The sequence below is a fragment of the Mobula birostris genome, chromosome 23, assembly GCF_030028105.1.
Source record: "Mobula birostris isolate sMobBir1 chromosome 23, sMobBir1.hap1, whole genome shotgun sequence".
In the NCBI taxonomy this organism is placed as follows: domain Eukaryota; kingdom Metazoa; phylum Chordata; class Chondrichthyes; order Myliobatiformes; family Myliobatidae; genus Mobula; species Mobula birostris.
Window position 1 is genome coordinate 42205402 of NC_092392.1, and position 20609 is coordinate 42226010.

At 38.7% G+C, this 20609-nt stretch overlaps 2 protein-coding genes across 2 annotated transcripts in view; one reads left to right on the forward strand and one right to left on the reverse strand.

Moving 5' to 3' along the window:
- Positions 1–12185, forward strand: part of actr6 (actin related protein 6) — a 42148-nt gene extending 29963 nt beyond the window's left edge. The window contains exons 9-11 of the mRNA XM_072240973.1: positions 6886–7057; positions 7540–7678; positions 8986–12185. Coding sequence (XP_072097074.1) covers positions 6886–7057; positions 7540–7678; positions 8986–9115 — 441 coding nt within the window. The 3' untranslated portion in view covers positions 9116–12185. The remainder of the gene's footprint in view (positions 1–6885; positions 7058–7539; positions 7679–8985) is intronic.
- lamb1a (laminin, beta 1a) overlaps positions 11753–20609 on the reverse strand; it is an 85454-nt gene continuing 76597 nt past the window's right edge. Inside the window, exons 32-33 of the mRNA XM_072240971.1 lie at positions 18212–18371; positions 11753–14725 (exon numbers count right to left, since the gene is read on the reverse strand). Of these exons, the coding sequence (XP_072097072.1) occupies positions 14589–14725; positions 18212–18371 (297 nt within the window). The 3' untranslated portion in view covers positions 11753–14588. The remainder of the gene's footprint in view (positions 14726–18211; positions 18372–20609) is intronic.

Here is a 20609-nt window from a genome sequence, read left to right on the forward strand (position 1 = left end):
AAATTTCAAAGTAAATTTTATTATCGAAGTGCATATGTCACCATTTACAACTCTGAGATTCATTTTCTTGTGGGCATCTATAACGGGATCAGTGAAAGATCAACCAGAGTGCAGAAGACAACAGGTTGTGCATATGCGCATATAAATAAATAAATAGCAAGCAATAATGAGAACATAAGATAAAGAGTAGTTGAAAGTGAGTATATTGGTTGTGGGAATATTTCAATGCTGGGCAAGTGAAATTCAGTGTAGTTATCTCCTCTTATTCAAGAGTCTGGTAGTTGGGGGGTAGTAACTGTTCTTGAACCTGGTGGTGCGAGTCCTGAGGCTCTTGTACCTCCTGCCTGATGGCTGCATTGAGCGGAGAACATGACCTGGGTGCTGGGGATCCTTGATGGTGGTTGCTGCTTTCCTACAACAGTGCTTTATGTAGATGTACTCAATCTGGGAGGGCTTTACCCGTGATGTACTGTGCTGAACCCACTACTGCTTGTATGATTTTTCCGTTCAACGGCATTGGTGTTTCCATGCCAGGCCTGTATGTTATAAACTTGCATAATATTCTGATAATATAATATTATCTGACTAAATTGCAAGGGGTTGCTGAACAAAATCAGATACACATACAGCATTTGCTGAATACCAGACTACACTTAAGATAGTTTTCTGACTATAGGGTCAGTAGCCAAGTAATCTGGAAATTAATCACTTTGAAGAGTATTGGTTTATATTTTTATGTTTATGCTTAAACAAAATTAGGAATGATAATGTTATCATGGAACACAGTGAAAATTTTCGCCAGGTTGGTATGGAAAGAGAAAGACAGAACTAACATGTCAATTCCATGATCTTTCATTTAAATACTTCTGTATTTTTCTGATTTTGAGTTCCCTGGTTTTTGCACTAAGACATAATATTGCTTGATTGTGAAATTGTTCTCATTTCAGCCACACATCATCAACATCAAACATGCCCCAATATCGCACAATCGATCGCAGAATAAAGATCTCAACATTTTTTCTCAGGCTCGCTGACACAATGGTCCTGCCTCAGCAGGTTGTTCATTTCCCATAGCATTTTACTACTGCTGTCTCTGAAAATGCTAATTGGGTTTGTTCTGGCTATGCATGTAAATCACAAAGGGGATTAAAACTGTCCCTAATTAACTATCAATTGGAGACCTCAATCTGATTTTGTACAACATCATTCAGGAGCTGGAGAAAATTTCCAGTTTTCACTTTGATCCTTTTGCCAAGATGACAAGTCTTGTTCAGTTCTCTGATGTTTCAGATTTTATTTCTGCTCCAGACTACATAACTTTTAAACTACACTAAAGCCTACAGTAGTGCTCGCTGAAGTCTCTGATATAAACTTGGGATGAAAGGACCAGATATATACCTAACTAGATAGGTTTCCAAATTTGAATGAAATGTCTTTCTGGCTAAAACCATTTTTCATTATGGGAATCTCCTGATGCAAGCTTTGTAACTTTGTGATCTTACGCATATTATTTCTCACAATACCAAAAAGAAGCCTATGAAAGAACATAAGAACTAGGAGCAGGAAGAGGTGCCATACAGCTCTTCCATCCTGCGCCATCACTTAACAAGATCATGCCTGATCTTCTACTTTGGTATTGTCCCATATTCCTTTAATGTCCAAAAATCAATTCATCTTTGTTCTGAATGTACATACTTTATACTACTGCATACTTTATTGTTGCCAAACAATTGGTATTAGAACGTACAATCATCACAGTAATATTTGATTCTGCGCTTCACACTCCCTGGATTACAAATATTAAATATTAAAAATATTTAAAAATAGTTAAAATTAGTAAATATTAAAAATTTAAATTACAAACGTTTGTATAAATCATAAATAGAAAATAGAAAAATGGGAAGTATGGTATTGCAAAAAAGCTGAGAGGCAGGTCCGGATATTTGGAGGGTACGGCCCAGATCCGGGTCAGGATCCATTCAGCAGTCTTATCACAGTTGGAAAGAAGCTGTTCCCAAATCTGGCTGTATGAGTCTTCAAGCTCCTGAGCCTTCTTCCGGAGGGAAGGGGGACGAAAAGTGTGTAGGCTGGGTGGGTCGTGTCCTTGATTATCGTGGCAGCACTGCTCCGACAGCGTGCAGTGTAAAGTGAGTCCACGGGTGGAAGATCGGTCTGTGTGATGTGCTGCGCCGTGTTCACGATCTTCTGCAGCTTCTTTCGGTCTTGGACAGGACAACTTCTATACCAGGTTGTGATGCACCCTAGAAGAATGCTTTCTACGGTGCATCTATAGAAATTAGTGAGGGTTTTAGGGGACAGGCCAAATTTCTTTAGTTTTCTCAGGAACTAAAGGTGCTGCTGGGCCTTCTTGGCAGTGAACTGTGCTTGGTTGGACCAAGTCAGGTTATTTGTGATATTGACCCCGAGGAACTTAAAGCTTTTGACCTGTTCCACTTGTGCACCACCGATGTAAATTGGGTCGTGTGGTCCGCTACTCCTTCTGAAGTAAACAACCAATTCCTTCGTCTTGCTGACGTTGAGGGATAGGTTATTGTCTTCGCACCATGCCACCAGGTTCTTAATTTCCTCTCTGTACTCAAACTCATCATTACCCGAGATACGGCCTACAATTGTTGTGTCATCAGCAAACTAATATATTGAGTTTGATGGAAACTTGGCTACACAATCATGGGTGTACAGTGAGTACAGCAGGGGGCTGAGTACACAGCCTTGTGGGGCACCGGTGCTCAGAGTGATTGTAGAGGAGAGCTTGTCCTCTATTTTTACAGCCTGGGTCCTGTCTGTGAGGAAGTTGAAGATGCAGCTGCAGATCTGAGTGCCAAGGCCCAGGTTCCGGAGCTTAGGAATCAGTTTATTTGGATTGATGGTATTAAAGACAGAGCTGTAGTCAATGAAAAGGAGCCTTACGTATGCGTCTTTATTCTCCAGGTGTTCTAAGGAGGAATGTAGGGCCAGAGAGATGGCATCTGCCGTTGACCTGTTGCTCCGGTAGGCAAATTGCAAAGCTTCGAGGTTGACCGGTAGGCTGTGGTTGATGTGTGCCATAACCAATTGCTCGAAGTACTTCATAGCAATTGATGTCAGAGCCACAGGTCGATAGTCATTCAGGCATGCCACCTTGCTCTTCTTCGGCACTGGGATTATCATTGCCTTCATAAAACACGAGGTGATCTTAGACTGAAGCAAGGAGCAGTTGAAGATGTCAGCAAACACTCCAGCTAGCTCGCTTGCACAGGCCCGGAGAACCCGTCCTGGGACACCACCTGGGCCCGTCGCCTTCCTGGATTTATCTTCAGGAAGGCCCTTCTAATGTCCTCCTCGATGACGATGAATCTCGATGCCACCAGGTCCGGTTCATCCAGAGGGAGCTGGACGCTCTTCTTCTGTTCGAATCTTGCGTAGAATACGTTAAGTTCGTCAGGAAGAGAAGCTCCACAGTTATTGAAATTCCCAGTCTTTTCTTTGCGCCCAGTGATCTCATTTAGACCCTGCCATAGTCTACTGGCATCCTGGGCTTCAAACTTGGCTCGATATTGCCTTTTATGCCCTTAATGGCGTTCCAGAATTCACGCCTGGATTCCGTGTAGCGACTGGCATCCTCGGACCTAAAAGCCGCAGCTCTAGCCTTTAAAAGGGACTTGACCTCAGAATTCATCCAAGGTTTCCGGTTAGAGAATACCTGGATCGTCTTTCGACTGAGCTTCCATAGTTATTGAGATTATAAAGTTTCAATCTTCTGAGTGAAGAAAATTCTCCTCATCCCAGTCCTAAACGTCTGGCTAAAATTACAGTTTGAGAATAGGTAACTCAGTCCACAAGGAAAGAGGCAGTTTATTTCTTTGATATATTATATGGATTATACTCTGCCCAATAAGTTATTAAGTTATAAGTTATTAGTAATCAAATGCAAAGGCACTATGAAATTTGCCCAACATCAATCAGGGTATCATTATGTTAAATATTGGCTTTCCTTCAACCTGTAGTTTCTATCCCCGATTTTTTTTTTCCTTTACGTTGATTTAAGTGACTCAACTGTTGACTCTGATTAACATTACTGATATCTTTAAATGGAAACTTTTTTCTGGAGCTGATAAAGATGTCTTTTAGACAGAGATATTTCCCAGTCCTGAAACAGCTACTGTTTTTTTCATTTCTAAAGGTACTGCCTGACTTACTGAGTTTCTCCAGCATTTTCTGTGTTTTGCTCTGGATTTCCAACATCTGCACAACCTCTTGTGTTTAGAGATATCTTTTATATGTATATTAAAATTTAGAAATTCTATTTAAGAATTATAGACATGAATTTAGTTAATCCTTAATCACACTAAAATCTCCACTCTTCTTTCTCCATTCTGATTTATTTTGCAACACGTGCTGTGCAAAACTGATGTAGTATATTAGATATGTTGCGTGTTGGTAAAAGTGCTATTATGTGGTTTGGGAGGCTTATTTTATTACTTTCTATCTCCTGTTGATAACCATCTATGTTAATGATCAGAATGGGATTTAATATCACTGACATGTCGTGAAATTTGTTGTTATATGGCCCATATCTATTCAGAAATCTGATGGCAGAGTAGAAGAAGCTGTTCCAGAATCATTGAGTGTGTGCTTTCAGGCTCCTGTACTTCCTCTCTGTTGCTAGCAATGAGGAGAGGGCATGTCCAGGGTGATGGGGGTCCTTAATGAAGGATGCTGCCTTTTTGAGACGTCGCTCCTTGAAGATGTCCTGGATGCTGGGGCGGCTAATGTTCATGATAGAGCTAACAAAGTTTACAACTTTCTGCAGCTTATTTCAATCCTGTGCAGTGCCCACTCATCCCCTACCAGACAGAGATGCGGTGTCTTTGGTGACATACCAAATCTTGAGCTCCTTATGAAATGTAGCTGCTGTGCATCCTTTGTAACTGCATCGATATATTGAACTTGGGATAGATTCTCAGAGATGTTGATACCCAGGAACTTGAACTTGCTCACCCTTCTGATCCCTTGATGAGGTTTGCCCTTGTCGTACCCTTTCTAAAGTCCACAGTCATTTCCATGTACTTATTGATGTAGCTGGATTAGGACAAATTGGGGGAATTGGAAATTTTGTACTTTCTTAATACCCCTTCAAACCACAATTAATTTCGAAACCTGAATCAATTCTCTTTTCCAATGGTTCCAAATTCTTTCTGAGTGAAAGTTTTTTTTTGTTGTTCATGACAAGTAAAATATCCCTCACCCACTTCCCCTTTTCTAATTCCTTTGCTTCCGTTGAATAGTTGATAATGTTATGGGTGTCTCTTCAAGCAGTGTGCTGTTCTGGGACTGCTGGTAGCTCTTCCATAGAGGTAACTAACCTGTTGAATATACTCTATATATTTATTTATTTTTTTGAGAACTTCCTGAGGAAATTCAAATCTTCAGGTTTTATGTATTCCTTGTAAAGTTTGGAACCTGATACCTTGCAGCCTACACCCTCCCCCATGGGTTTTTCTACTCTAGGCTAATAACCATTAATCTAATCACTAGTTTTAAGTGAAATTAACATTTTATTGTGCAAGAGTATTTTTATTAGTATAATTGAAAGTGTCTTGACTTAAATGTGGAATGTAGCTTAATTCATATTCACATAATCTAATAATTCACCATTTTTTAGCTCTAAGTTTTGTAAAAGCACAGAAATTTACAGTTTAACAAGATCATTTGGCACTTTGTGCCTGCATTGGCTGTACCACAGTACTGTTTTTTTTTGTTGATAACCCCACAAATTCTTCATCCTCAACTAACCACCCAACTCTTTATTAAAATCAGTACGGAATTGGTTTTTGCAATCTTCAGATAGAGCATTCCATATCCTGCATCACTCCCTTAGGTACTTAAGCAATCATTTTAAACCTTTGACCTTGGATATTGACCAGTCTGCCAGAGAAAATACTTCTGTATTTTTAGGTAATCCGTTGATCATTGCTTCTACTCTGACCATCAGTGACCTCAGAACCTACAAATCAGTGTGCTGCTACAGACTCTTCCAAAAATGGCATAGGAAACACTTGACAGGGTTGTTGGTGGCGTGCTGTACTCCTTGCGTTGCTTATGCAGGCCTTCTGTGTGCACCTAATGCATGGATTCAAGGTGCTAGGTACCATCCCAAATGTTACTTCATTACTTTTGAGCAATGATTTTGAATAATCATTGGAGATCTTGCATTTAATCAAGAAGGCTTTGAGCACATCTTTGATTTTTTTTTTCTTCTGTTTGCCTAGTTCTCTCTTTCCATGACAGAACTCAGACAAGAGTACCTGGTTTCGGGACTCTGTGGTTGACTCAAAGAAGTTAACTGAGTGCAACTAAGGTTTCATAGTTGCCCTGGCAAAAGATGCTGATGTTGCTTTGTTTATCCTTTCAGTGAACTTGGAGGATTTTGCAGATAGCTGGTATCCAGTCCAGTGCCTCCTGTAGGTAGTCCAGGTATTTGTATGGCAGGGTTGACAGCTGCTTGGTAGACCATGAGTTTTGTGTCTGGTCTGAGGTCTGTTGTCAGTACACATTCTGAAGGCCTCACGAATCATTTCCTCTTTGATTTGTCCCTTCTGCTTTTGTTAGCTTTATCCCCAGACCTCCCGCATCAGTCTCTTAACTTCTTGCATTGTTTCCCCATAAACTCCTTTCTTCATTTTTGTTCTCATCACATAATTCAAATTATTGTGATAACTTGACAGAAGGGATATTTATGCAATATCCAAGTTCATTTAATTCTTGATATAAACTGTATTTTGACCTTTGAGGCTTCTTTGGGAATGATGACTCTGCTTTCGTGTTTGTTGTGCCTGTCTTTCTCAAAAAAAATCCTTTAACAGTGTGTGACTTTTTGTAATTTAGCCTTTAGAGGAAATGGTTTTCAGTGGAAAATACAAAACAAGTGAGCAAATTCTTCGTCTTACTAATGAGAGGTTTGCTGTTCCCGAAATCCTCTTTCATCCTTCTGACATTGGCATTCAGGAGATGGGGATACCGGAAGCGATTGTTCATTCTGTGCAAAGTTTACCTGAGGGTGAGTACCTGCAGGGCATAACCCAGCTTTCAAATAGTTCTTTATGAATATACATTATTGATTATCCTAATTCAGTAAACAGCTATTGATTGTATGTAAATAGTGGCTCTAATCTATCTCATCATGGCCCTTGCATCTGTTTTTGTCCACCTGCACCGCACTTTCTCTGTGACACTATATTTTGCAATGTTACTGTTTTTTTTGTACTACCTCAATGTACTTGTGTATCGAATGATCTGTCTCTGTGCTATGCAAACAAAACTTTTCACTGTCTCTTGGTGCATGTGATCATAATAGTTATCAAGTTATTGTGAGAAATGTTCCATGCATGGTATTACCAGTGCAAAATTGATACTGAGCCAACAAGAGGTACTCAGAGAAGTTTTATCAAAGAAATTGCTTTTAAGCAATGTCTTAAACAAGAGCAGAAATGTGGCACAATTTATTTAAACCTAACATTTTCGTGTTTTTATTTTAATCAGAGATGCACCCACATTTCTATAAGAACATTGTCCTGACTGGTGGTAATTCGCTTTTGCCAGGATTTAGAGATCGTGTTTATGCTGAAGTACGATCTCTTACACCGTCCGATTATGACGTGTCAGTTTTGCTGCCTGAAAAGTAAGTAGTTTACTGCTTAAGTTAACTTGAGATAAAGATGTGTTTTATAAACCTTATCAGACTTTGGAATATCATTTCTTTTTTCTTTTGCTGTCTCAAAATATGCCTTCTACACTGCAGTTGGAAGATTAAACCCAGAACCTCTTAACGTCTGGCAATAGCTTACTGTGCTGAGCTATATTTCCAGCATGAACTCTTGTTTGCATTTTAATTCTATCTTAATATTATGACAGAACGGTAAATTACAGGACGTCATTCAAAGCTCACCATTCAACAGGTTCCACTCCCGTCTTACTTTTTTCCTTTTGTTATTTATCTAAGTGCCATTTAATAGTTGCTAATGAAACCATATCCATGTCCCAAATCACAGATATTTTTCTCTCCTGTTGGCGGTGGCATTTTCTAAAAGTCACTTTAAATCTGTTCCCTTTTACCTTAGACCCTTCATCGGGTAGAAATCGGTTTGTACTTTATTTACTCTTGAAACTACTGGATTGTAAGCATTTTAAAGTCTTCTTAAACAGTTTTTCCATCAAGCACTACCAGTTTAACAATTTAGCTATAATCCCTGAAGTTCTAATAATTTCCTCTGTACATTCTGTAAAGCCTCTTCACTCTTCCTAGAGTGGTTTTCAGAATTAGGAGCAATACTCCACTTGGTCCAGGTTAGTGTTTTATGTAGCTTTGGCATAACTTTGAGTTTGGTATTCTAGAGTATTGTATTGGGTACTGAGATCATTCCAAGAATTTGCCAACGATTTAACACTTTTAAAATTAATGTACATGGACATGATTGCTTGTATACTCTATAGTTAAGTATGCACCATCCTTCTGCAGTTTATTCCCTTTGTCTGTGTTTACCCCTGTTAAGGCCTCCTTGCAGCTTTGTGCTAATAGCAGGAATGCCTGGCAAGGGAACACTTCCTCTGTAAGTGGCCACAGGCATAACTCACCCCAGCTGTTGTGAGTGAGTGCAAAGAAAGATAGGGAAGTGGTACCTTGGGGATCTGGAACACGGGTGCAAAAAACATACATGGAAACAGTTACAGCACAGACATGCTGTTTTCCAGCAGAACGTTTGGTGTATCTGAAGCACAGAGCCAAATGCCCCTCTAGCATTGAACTGAATTAATGTAGTATTTTGGCAAGTGCAGATTTTCCCCCTTTCATGAGTGAGTTTGCATGTTGCTTTGTTTGTTCTGTTATGCCACTCTGTGTGAAAATGTGGACATCTTTAACAGACCTTTGACCGTTACCATGTAATTCAAGTCTTTGATGAAGGAATGACATTTTTTTTTGCCTTTCAGTCCTATTACATATTCATGGGAAGGTGGAAAGCTGCTTTCTGAACATGTTGACTTCATGGACATGGTTGTTACCAGAGATGATTATGAAGAAAATGGGCATTGCATTTGTGAGGAAAAGTTTGACATCTAATGCCAAAAGAAATTAAGAGACATTTACTTTAAAGAAAACGAATATCCTACAGAACTGGTACTGACATTTTCTGAATGGAGGACAAGAGTTTGATTAAGTGCAGTTGTGAACTGTTTGGTATTCAATCTAATAACTGCCTTTGTGGTGGAGAGAAGCCCTACGTTATTTTTGGAGTAGAGCATTCCCCATTATTTGGTCAAAGGCAGTTTTGCATTTTTAGCAAAAAGCAAAAAAACTACAAGTGCTAGAAATCTGAACCAGAAATTGAGAATGCTGAAAATACTCAGCAGGTAAGACAGTGTTTGTGAAGAAGGAATTGGAGTCAATGCCTCAAATTAAATGTTTCATCAGAACTAAGAAAAGTTGGTCTGAAATATTTCATCCGACTTAAGGCTGTTCCTTCACTTTTTCTATGGTACTTGGTGTCTGCATTGGTGTTGCTGCCTGCTCACTTTAATTTTGCTGTCAATTTCCACCCTGCCCTCAACAACCAGTCCATCTTGGGCTCTTTCCTTCTGTTTACCATTTCAGTTTCTATCTCTGTAGATAGTTCCAGTCAGTATCTATTACAAAATTCACACACTCCCATGTGTAACCGAACTACACATTCGTGGTTTGTCTTTGCCATTCAATAAAGGGATTAAATTAAGGGAAGAAGAGATTATATTTGATATCTTTCAGCAGCATGTCCACAATCCTGCAAATCACAATTTTTTCCAAATACACATTACAATCAATGTGTTGAGGGAGCCTGTTTCATGTGTCAGTTGTGACTAAGCATGCACCAAATTCTTCTCCAATTTACTCCCGTTGGACTCGTACTGTTTTTTTTTGACCATTCCAATATGTGACATTTGTAAAAGGCTTATTAATATGATGTGATCTATGCTTATGCCAGACGGATTGACCCTCCTCAACACTGGATGAGTTGGGCTGAAATACCCATTTATTCACAATGGGCAGCATGTTTGTGCCATTTCATTTTTTCATACTTCAATACACAGGGAATGATGATTTCTTAAAAAAGATCAATTATGTCAGATGTATAGAGCTGCTGTATACATTTGTGAAGCATGAGTTCACATGTTTTCATCCATTATCTGTAAAAGGGGCACATTTTTCACTGTTTTTATATTAAGTAGTCTTCCATGCCATTGCTAAAGCAGCAGCTAAGATACACAGTTTGAAAATTGGACACAGATCTTATGTAGAAATGAGACACATCTAACATTATTTTGTAGATCTTTATTTAAGAGTGCATAACTTTATTTAAAAAAAAAATCAAAACCTGACAGAGTTGGAGTTATTTTGTTTTCAGAGGCAAACTCAGGTGAGTTTCCACGGTGGTTATGACCCTGAAAGGCAAATATGAAATAAATTAACTTCTCTATCAAATAGATGTTAAGAGTTGACATTTTACTCTGTGGACTTAAATCTAAGCTAATGCTTCAACTTGCTACTGAGTTATATTGTTGGAATTTTCTGTATCAGCTGAGGTGTCAGCTCTCTGTTGGGAGTTTAAGATTTATAGGAACTATGTAGTAAAGAGCAGAGCATGTTCTGGGCAGGGTCCAATGTCACAAAATATTGGACTGTTTTTATCAGCTTTTTTGTAGAAACTTGCCATCAATTTGACTCTTACATTTCTTGTGACAGAAAATATTTAATGGATGGGGTTTGCTCCAGAGGTTACAAATTGGTAGACAGTCCCTTTCTGTCTCTTCAAATCTTAGATCTGACCAGTAGATGGCAGTCTTTCTTAAGTTGACAGCAATAGATTAACAAATCTGAGGGAAAGTTTCTCAAGCCAACAGGCTATCAATCACAGATAAACATTTAGCCTGAAAATCTATTTAATGATTTAAAGTAAAAATCAATTTTAATTTGAACCTTGATAACTGACTTACCAGTCTCATATTGATTATCCTTTAAATAAACGAAAACCAATTTCCCCTGGGATCAAGAAAGTATGACTATGACTAAATTATCACAACGCAGTAGAAAGAGATAAGCATTTGTATTTATCAGACTTTGGAGAGAATTTCAAAGTTAACATTAAACTTCAACCTTGCAAATACCTGAGGTTTGTTATTCTGGACAGCTGTCCTGTTAATTTAAGATTATCCGATACAAGTAGGCAGTAAAAATTGTGTGAATTACTCACTCAATCAATTCCTTTGTACTTTGATGTCACTGGTATTTTGCAGATCGCTTGGGAATTGAGATCTTCAGGCTTCAGTTTTCCCAGAGCACAACTGAGGAGCAATATCCTCCAATGTTTCCCATTCGGGATTTGGCACAAAGTTAGGATCTCCTATGTGTGGATGAATGTCAGTGGTGTGGTGTGAATGCAGCCTGGGCCCCACTGAGCATGAAAATTAGTTTTTGGCATATTCAACAGGCATGAAGAAGTTCTGATGGCTTAACCAGTTAAAATATTCAAACAATTATAAGAGTTTTTGGTGTGTGTATTTATACAATTCAAGACTCAACATGAAAATTAATTTTTGGGATATTAAATAGTTGGGACAAAGTTCTGATAGTGTAACCATTATATGATTGTAGAGCCTTTTTAATGCAAATTATAATTACTTGAACTCTGAAGCAAGCTGTGTATTAATTTCAAAACTACTTCAGTTTGATATATGCAATGATACAGCCACATTTATTTGTACAGATGTTGTCCCTTCCACTTGGCTGTGTGACGGAGCAAGAGAACTCATTCTGATTAAGGCACAAGTAGAGCAGTGGTAGTGACAGCTTCATAACTTATTGTGTCATCACCAATGGATGCTCATGTAATCCAATCAAGCAAGGTTTCACAACCTGGGGTCCACAAACCCCTTTCTTAATGGTATTGGTTCATGACATAAAAAAGGTTGGGAACCATTGCTCAAGGAACTATTGGTAGTTCTAATGCAGAGTCAGAGGATAACATTTGATCAACTTGAAGTGGAGCCAACATGGTCCAGTTGTGTGCCAGCTACACCATCATTCAAATGACTGACATGTTCAACAAAGAAGCCACAAGAGGGCAGTCTTTCACAATTGCTCAGTTGGTTTACACAGTGGTGGGGGAGGGGGGGGGGAAGGGAGGGAAGAAACCATAAACTCCAGTTTTAAATTCATTACTTATCACAGCTTTGTTCTTCCAAATGTTTAAAAGGGAAAAATAGGTTGAAGTTTCAAGCTAAACATTTCATTACAAAGAGCAGCACAAATAGCCTTCCGTTTGAACTTTAGGATAACTCAATCTTCACGTGGAAAATGTATTTGAAATTATATTCCTGATTTATTTCTGAATTGGTCAGAGCTTACACCAGCATCTTTTACAGTCACAGGGATAGATTTTTCATCATTGTGATCCAATATTTGTACAGTAATTGCATTTGAATGAGACTGATCTTTTTGTCATCCAAGTCAAGACCATGACACAGTAGTAGTTTGGATTATTCTGCTACATAAATTCTTCAGAACTGCATCTTTGGATTTGGATCTTATTTTGAACTTTATGGTTCATTTCCCATTACCTAATTCATTTCCCTCAAAGCACCAACTTGTTTGTAGTTCAGGGCATGCCTAGAGCAGCAATTTCAGACAACTTAGCCTGGGTATCATGGTAGCACAACACTATTACATCTGGAGTGTCGGAGTAAGGACTGTATGTCCCCCTCCCCTGTGGAATGCATGGGTTGTCTTTAGATGCTTCAGTTTCCTCGCACAGTCCAAAGCTGTACCAGTTAATAGGTTAATTGGTCATTGTAAATTGTCCCATTAGGTTAGAGTTATCGGGGATTACTGGGCTGTGCAGCTGGAAGGGCCTGTTCTGCACTGTATCTCAACAAAACCCAGCCAGAACTTCCTTGCAAAATTTAAGCACAACTTGTATTTGTAATTGTGATCATAGGAGGAAGGTAAATGATCAAAGGACAGACATAAAATAATATCCTAGAGCTTTCCTGATCTGAATGGTTTACTTTACAAAGTAGTGAGGAAAGTTGAACGTAGGAGACGTAGGTGGTTTCCTCCTATCCTTAATCAGATCCATTGTAAATAATAAAATATAAAAAATTGTTAATTATACGAACACTACATTCATTAGCAGCCATTGAAATCACTGGCCCTGTTGTGTGTATTAATTTTACAAACTTGGACAGCAAGCAGCAGAATGGAGTCAGCTGGGTATTAGAGGGCAATTAAATCAGAATCAAGGCTGTGATGAACATTAAAAAAGATCAATGTCTTTAACAGCAAAATCTAGTCCTCAAACTTTATTCCAATTTCTTCAGTACCTTCAGCAGGTGCTGTAAGAGATGAATGTATAAAATGGGCCTGGGGATGTAAAGGGAACATAGACAATGGATGCCCTGGACTTAAGGGCATTGTTTCTGCTGGAGGAGAAGGTAGAAAATTGAGGGAGGAAAGCAAAACTAAAACGTGTATAAGATCATGTGCCTGTGTTTGGGACTGGATGATCACAGTATTACTTACTTACATCTCTACATTTGTGACCTTATGGTCTTTTCATTCCTTATTCTGTATATTCTAGGATTGTTCTCCCACCCCCAAAATCTACCTCACATTGCAACTTCAAATTAGGCAGAAATGGCATAGTGTTGTTGCAGAGCTTCTGAATCAGATGAAATGTTCTAAAGCATACTCAAAACTGTTTCTCTCTCCACAGTTGTCACCTGACATTACTAGATATTCACTAATGCTTTGTCCTTTAAGAATTGTAAAATCAGTGGGAATATTTATTGTTCCTTATTGATAAACAAAAAAGAGCACGGGCAAATCTACTCTTCAATATTCTTGGCCTTCACCAGTTTGCGAAACAGATAAAGGACATTTTTGTTTAGGTATGTTCTTGGGTTTGGTGATGACACCCATACACATCACTACTTTGCAACTATCTAGAAATGATTTTGTTCAACATGAGTTTGAAGGCTTGCTCAGTTTGACTGCAGTGGTAGTAACACAGTTTCAGTATCAAAGTAGAATATTGTCCTTGTCCTCCTTTGATATTAAAATGCATAATGCCTTTTCCACTGAAATGCTTCTAGAAGACTTCTCTCGTGAAAGTTATTTTATTTTTGCAAACAAATTCAGTCTAATGTAATTCCTGCACAAGCTACTGTAAAATGTATTACTTACATGGTTATTAAATCCATGCCATGTTTAATGTAATTGTAAATAAAAATGGGTTAAACATTAGCTATAAAAAGTGAACTACACTTCAATTTTTTTTACTTCATTGAATTTAGTCACTAAAATGAATAATACAAAAATACTGAGTTTAGTTTGTATTTTATCTTAAGCATTTGCTTCTGGAAATATTTCAATAAAATGTATTGAGTAAAAGATGCATTTAATAATTCATTCAATTTATTTAAAAAATTACGCTTGGAATTGATTGTTCTTCAGCATCAGTAGAGTACTGACAGGTAACTAACTACCTGTGAAGTAATCCTCATTATAAACAAGTACTATAGATAGCAACTTTCTGACTGATTGTCTGCAGCAATGTGCGTACATCTTCTTCCAGTTTTACCAACTGCTGTGCCTTTTCTTCCAAGGCTTTTTGGTTTTCTTCATAGCTTTTTTCCAGTTCTGTTGAAGACAAATATTTGAAAATTACTATTATGGATAGTTTGTTATAATTTTGAGATTTTAGCCTGGCCACACATTTCCAATTGGATTTTGTACCATAGTTTTCAGTATCTAATACAATCATTAGAGGTTAATGCCATTATTTGCCACTTAAGCTCCTAATGTTTACAAATAAGACAGGTCTGCATCTGCTTACTGATGAGAAAATAAACTCTTGACTTATAATGGCTAATCTAACTGCTCCAGATGTAGCATCTACAGCAGGGGTTCCCAACCTGAGGTCAACTGATCCCTTACAGAATGATGTCGGTCCATGGCATAAAAAAGGCTGGGAACCCTTGATCTACAGTATCCAGTCAAAAAAAAAAGAGCAATAAGTAAAGGCTGCTAGTAAGTCTGAGTCACTTAAATTTATTTGAAATATAAGATGGGTATATAAACAACATTCACCAACCTTCTTCAATCACAGGTTGAAGCCAATGGGGAAAAAACAGATTGGAAGTTTAGGGGGCTTAATAACATTGTTAACCCCTCACTCCTCAACTCACCCACACCATCAGGAGTGGGATAAGCAGGGGCAAGAAGTTACACGTCAGCAATAATGCAGGGTGACTAGTGAAGTCCTGCATGGTGTAAATCAAAGAGCCACCTATATAAGTGCTTCAACAGGCAGTTTAAGCTATTGCCCCTACCTCCACCAACTAAACCTCAAATATTTGACAGTCATAACTTGCAAAATATTCAAAAACTAAACATTAAGTCATTCTTCAGTGAAATATTTTTGAAGTTTCAAATCCTTTCTCTCTCAGATAACTTACTGAATAAATGAATGGAGCTGCTCCAAACAATTCAAGCTTTGGAGTGTGGCCAAAATGACAAACGACCTCTTGGGAAGCTTGGAATTCTACAAGCATGTGAGAGACCCTCCAAAGTGATCTGAACTGACAATAAGGCCCTCTCTGCCAATAGATTGTATACCACTGTTCTACATTGACCTTCTTCTCATTTCTGAAAGATAGTTCATATTTGTGCTTTCCTAGATAGTCAAAGAAATGTTGTGTATTGTTTGGCTGCAGTAGCTGAAAGATTTTATTGCTCAAGTTAATTGCCATCATCAGTGCCAAGATCTGTGTAGCCTGAAGCATATAATTAAACATGAAGGCTAACAAATTTCAGCTATGATTAATCTATAATACTGAGAATTTGGTTTGGATGTTATTTATTCAATAACCTTCAATGGGGCTAAAGAGACTGCAATTCTGTCATGCCTGGCTCTGTTCAATATTCAGCTTGATTTTTTCCAAAATATGTTAGCAAGGAGAGCATTGAATGGCTGGCAGACATCAAAAGTCCAGTGAAAAGCACAGTGGGAAGGACATTGCACAAAGTACCAAAATTCTTTATTTTAAGCATCATCGATATCTTTTGCCAGTGGAGTTCAAATTCTGAATTACATAAACACTACAATAAAATCTGATAATATGGTACACTCGTGCCTGTGCTTGTTCCAGACCGGATTTTCTGGATTGTTGGACATTAACACATTTTAATTTATCCAGATGTTATAAGAAATTTCCCAGTGAATCAACTTTAGGGAGTATCTGGGAACTGGAGGAACACAGCTGCTGCATCTTCGGGATTTCTGAATAGTCAGATAGATGATTTTCACAAACTATAGAAAAACTGATAATGATTTTATTTGAGTCAGAACAAAGATTTAAATAGTGATTTTCCTCTAGCCATGATAAGCCTTTCCCAATGTATTGTCTAATGAACTATCACTGCAGATTTCAACGTCCAATAATCCATTATCCAACTGTTTGGGGGTTGCTAATGGTTCACTATTGAGTTCTCCTGTAAACTTTTAAAATCTTCCAATCAACCCAGCACGTTTGTTGTTCTACTTTGTAACTTTTTAAGAACCCATTTAAGAGTATTAACAGCAACAACAAACACAGTCCCAAAAACCTCCTAGTTTGGCACCAAGTCCTGAGGGTGCTGGATTAATGGAGTTTTAATTAGTGCTCTTCCATACACAAGTAGTTTGTGTATGAACCAACATCCCTTACCCCTCCTCTATCTGCTCGGCATTGAGTGGAAAAAGATCAATCTGGACAAATTTCTGTTCTTTTTAAGAACAACTATGAGAAAACTTAAGAATCTTGTCAAATTGAGATTTTGGCTGGGTAGATTTTTATTTCTGCCAGAAACAAGCAGAGTATTAGTCCTAAATTAAACATACCAAACAGCTGGACTCAGTTATATTAGATTACAATATCAATAATGAGTATAATTACAAACTGAATTTATGTTTCTGTGACACACATAAAAGTTGCTGGTGAACGCAGCAGGCCAGGCAGCATCTCTAGGACGAGGTACAGTCGATGTTTCGGGCTGAGACCCTTTATCAGGACTAACTGAAAGAAGAGCTAGTAAGAGATTTGAAAGTGGGAGGGGGAGGGGGAGATCCAAAATGATAGGTGAAGACAGGAGGGGGAGGGATGGAGCCAAGAGCTGGACAGTTGATTGGCAAAAGGGATATGAGAGGATCATGGGACAGGAGGCCTAGGGAGAAAGAAAAGGGGGAGAGGGGAAAAACCCAGAGGATGGGCAAGGGGTATAGTGAGGGGGACAGAGGGAGAAAAAGGAGAGAGAAAAAGAATGTGTGTATATAAATAATGGATGGGGTACGAGGGGGAGGTGGGGCATTAGCGGAAGTTTGAGAAGTCAATGTTCATGCCATCAGGTTGGAGGCTACCCAGATGGAATATAAGGTGTTGTTCCTCCAACCTGAGTGTGGCTTCATCTTTACAGTAGAGGAAGCCGTGGATAGACATATCAGAATGGGAATGGGACGTGGAATTAAAATGTGTTGCCACTGGGAGATCCTGCTTTCTCTGGCGGACAGAGCATAGGTGTTCAGTAAAACGATCTCCCAGTCTGCGTTGGGTCTCTCCCTAGGCCTCCTGTCCCATGATCCTCCCATATCCCTTTTGCCAATCAACTGACCGGGTCTTGGCTCCATCCCTCCCCCTCCTGTCTTCTCCTATCATTTCGGATCTCCGCCCTCCCCCTCTCAAATCTCTTATTAGCTCTTCCTTCAGTTAGTCCTGATGAAGGGTCCAGGCCCGAAACGTCGACTGTACCTCTTCCTAGAGATGCTGCCTGGCCTACTGCGTTCACCAGCAACATTTATGTGTGTTGCTCGAAATACCAGCATCTGCAGATTTCCTCATGTTTATGTTTCTGTGAAAAGCTTTTAGGTTTAGGTTTGTGTTTCTCTTCCACACATAGCTGGCTGGTGGTATAGTGGCATCACTGGACTTTGAGGTGAATGGTCCTGAGTTCGAATCCAGCCAGCTCCTTACACGCCTTCCATCCATGCTGGGTTGAGGGTTTACTCATAAAAAACAATAAAATGCCACAAGGCATAAAAAGGAGCAATGCAACACTCTCCAAATCACGTCAGTTCAATAGAGTACTTACTCTTCAATAACTCCAGCTTTCGGCTTGCATCTGCTAACAATGATTCGGCCTCATTTTGCAGCATCTTTGCTTTCTGCTGAGCATCAGAAGCTGCATGTGTTTTTTTCCCAACATTCTCTTCTGCAAAACTGTACTTTCCTTTAAGGACAGTGTCAAGAACCTAAGTTTAAAAAACAGTTTTGTTAGATACAGACATCTCATGGATTGGCAACTGATTTTCGGTTGTGGTAGTTTGGGAAGCTATTTTAAATGTTAACCACTGCCTGCCAAGTGTCGTGGCCTTTATAGAAATAATACATGAGGTACAACAAATATGCATTATAAGGCACAATTGGAACAATAGATGAAATACAATTGGAACAATGAATGAATTAAGGATGGTATTAGATCAAAGAAAAGGGCTTATAATGTTGGAAAAATGGTAAGCCTAAGGGCTGGAGTGTTATAGAATTCAGCAGGAAATTTAAAAAAAATAAGAGTAATCTGATAATAAACTTTAAAACTGACCACAATAACTTCAGAAGGAATGTACAAAGATTCATTGGTAAAAGGACTTGTAGTAACAACCGGCACAGATGAGTGGGTTCTGCAAAGATGCTGACAGTTTATGGCCTAAGGAAGAAGGCCTACCTGTGAGCTCATCCTACACAGAGACCAGCAGCAGATTTGGGGGCGATATAGTGCTTTAGAAACGAAACATTCGATTGGACTTTGGGGGCAGTTAAATATTCCTACTTTTGAATTTTAAGTTTAAGATAGACAAGATGATCAGAAACATATTTAGTTAAGAGGGCAACTATGTATTTTGATTACATTCTATGTAAAATGGCCTTTCTTTAAAATATTACAAATATGGCAGGGGAGCCAAGTTCTAAGTTCTAAGTTCTAAATTGCCTGCAGCATCTGTAAGTTACTCAATGCTCTTTCAATTGTTAAAGGCCAATGTGCAGAAAATGCCATTAGCTTGACCAGCTTTCTGAAGTGGCCCTCCCATGGGTTAAAAGGAATATAGTCAGAGATATTTGGTGATAAACGTGTGAAGGAAGGGAGAAAGTCAGAAAGGTCAGGGTAGCTTCTGAGTGTGTCTCACTCCAGAATCTGGCAATCTTCCTTTGGTTATTGCAGCCAGAGTTTAGGACAGTAGTAGTAGGAGACTCTAAAGTAGGGAAACAGGTTATGTACTTCTGCAGCCATAGACATGAATCCAAAATGTGTGCTGACAGGCTCAAAGATTCATAGGCATTTTTGGTTGAAGAGGGTGGGGGGGGGGGTCTGTAGGCAGACAAAGCCTACAAGTTGACATTGTGGGGATATCAAAATGATTGAGATGGCTGTCCTCCAGAGCTTAGAAGAATGAATACATATCTTTGAAACATAAAGACTTGACAAGGTGAGTGTCAAGGACTAGGGCATTTTAGAACAAAAGATGAGAAGTAAATCCTTCATTGAAGAGGTTTAATATTTGGAACTCTGCTTCAGAGGGCTATGGTGTCTTGATAGTCAATTGTACTTTGACAGATTTCTCCATATTTAAAAAAATCAAGAAACATCGATATAGAATAAGGAAAGTGTTCAAGAGAGCTCAGGTACATTCCTGTTGAAATGTTGGAGCGTGGGTTTGAATGGCTTGCTGCTTCTCTTATTTCATGATCCGTATCACAAAATGAAATTGGTCTCCAAGAACCTACTTCGCAACCAATCTTTAAAAAGGAACATTGGTCAAACCCAGAATATTTAACATTTTTGTTAATTGTAGGTTTCTTGAAAAGGAGAACATTGCAAGAGAATTCAATCTTGCACTTTTTTAAAAAATGGACATCCAAAGCACTTTAAAATATTCCATTATCTGCTAAGTACAGTCACTGTTAGGGCAACAGAAAATCTTCGTAGCAAGGGATGCACAAACAATGATACACAGGATTACATAACTTGTCTGATGCCAGGTGATATTGGTCCACTTTAAAATGTATTACTTAATCAATGATACCTATTTTGAGGCAGACACAAACTCAGTCTCGCGCTCCATCAGAAACACAGTGTGGTTGACAAAGCAACATTCTTTTCAATAAAAAACATCTGCATTGTGCTGTGGTCTTGGAGTTTGAACATGAACGTACATTTGCCTGAGGCTAATATGCTTCCACTGATATCCAGGCAACAGGACAGACACCAAAATGATTAGCCAAACTGATAACCACTATGAAGCACTAGAGGTAAGAAAATAAGTGAGGCAGCCATAATTCTTTCACTTTGGAAGAATGTGGAAGGGGTGAAGCTATTTGACAAGTATTTAAAGAATAGAATAAAAATCAAAAAAAGGGAATGCTGAATGTACTCCAAGAAAAGTGGCGCAAGGACGAAACCAGATATGGTCAGGCAATAGCATAATAACATAAAA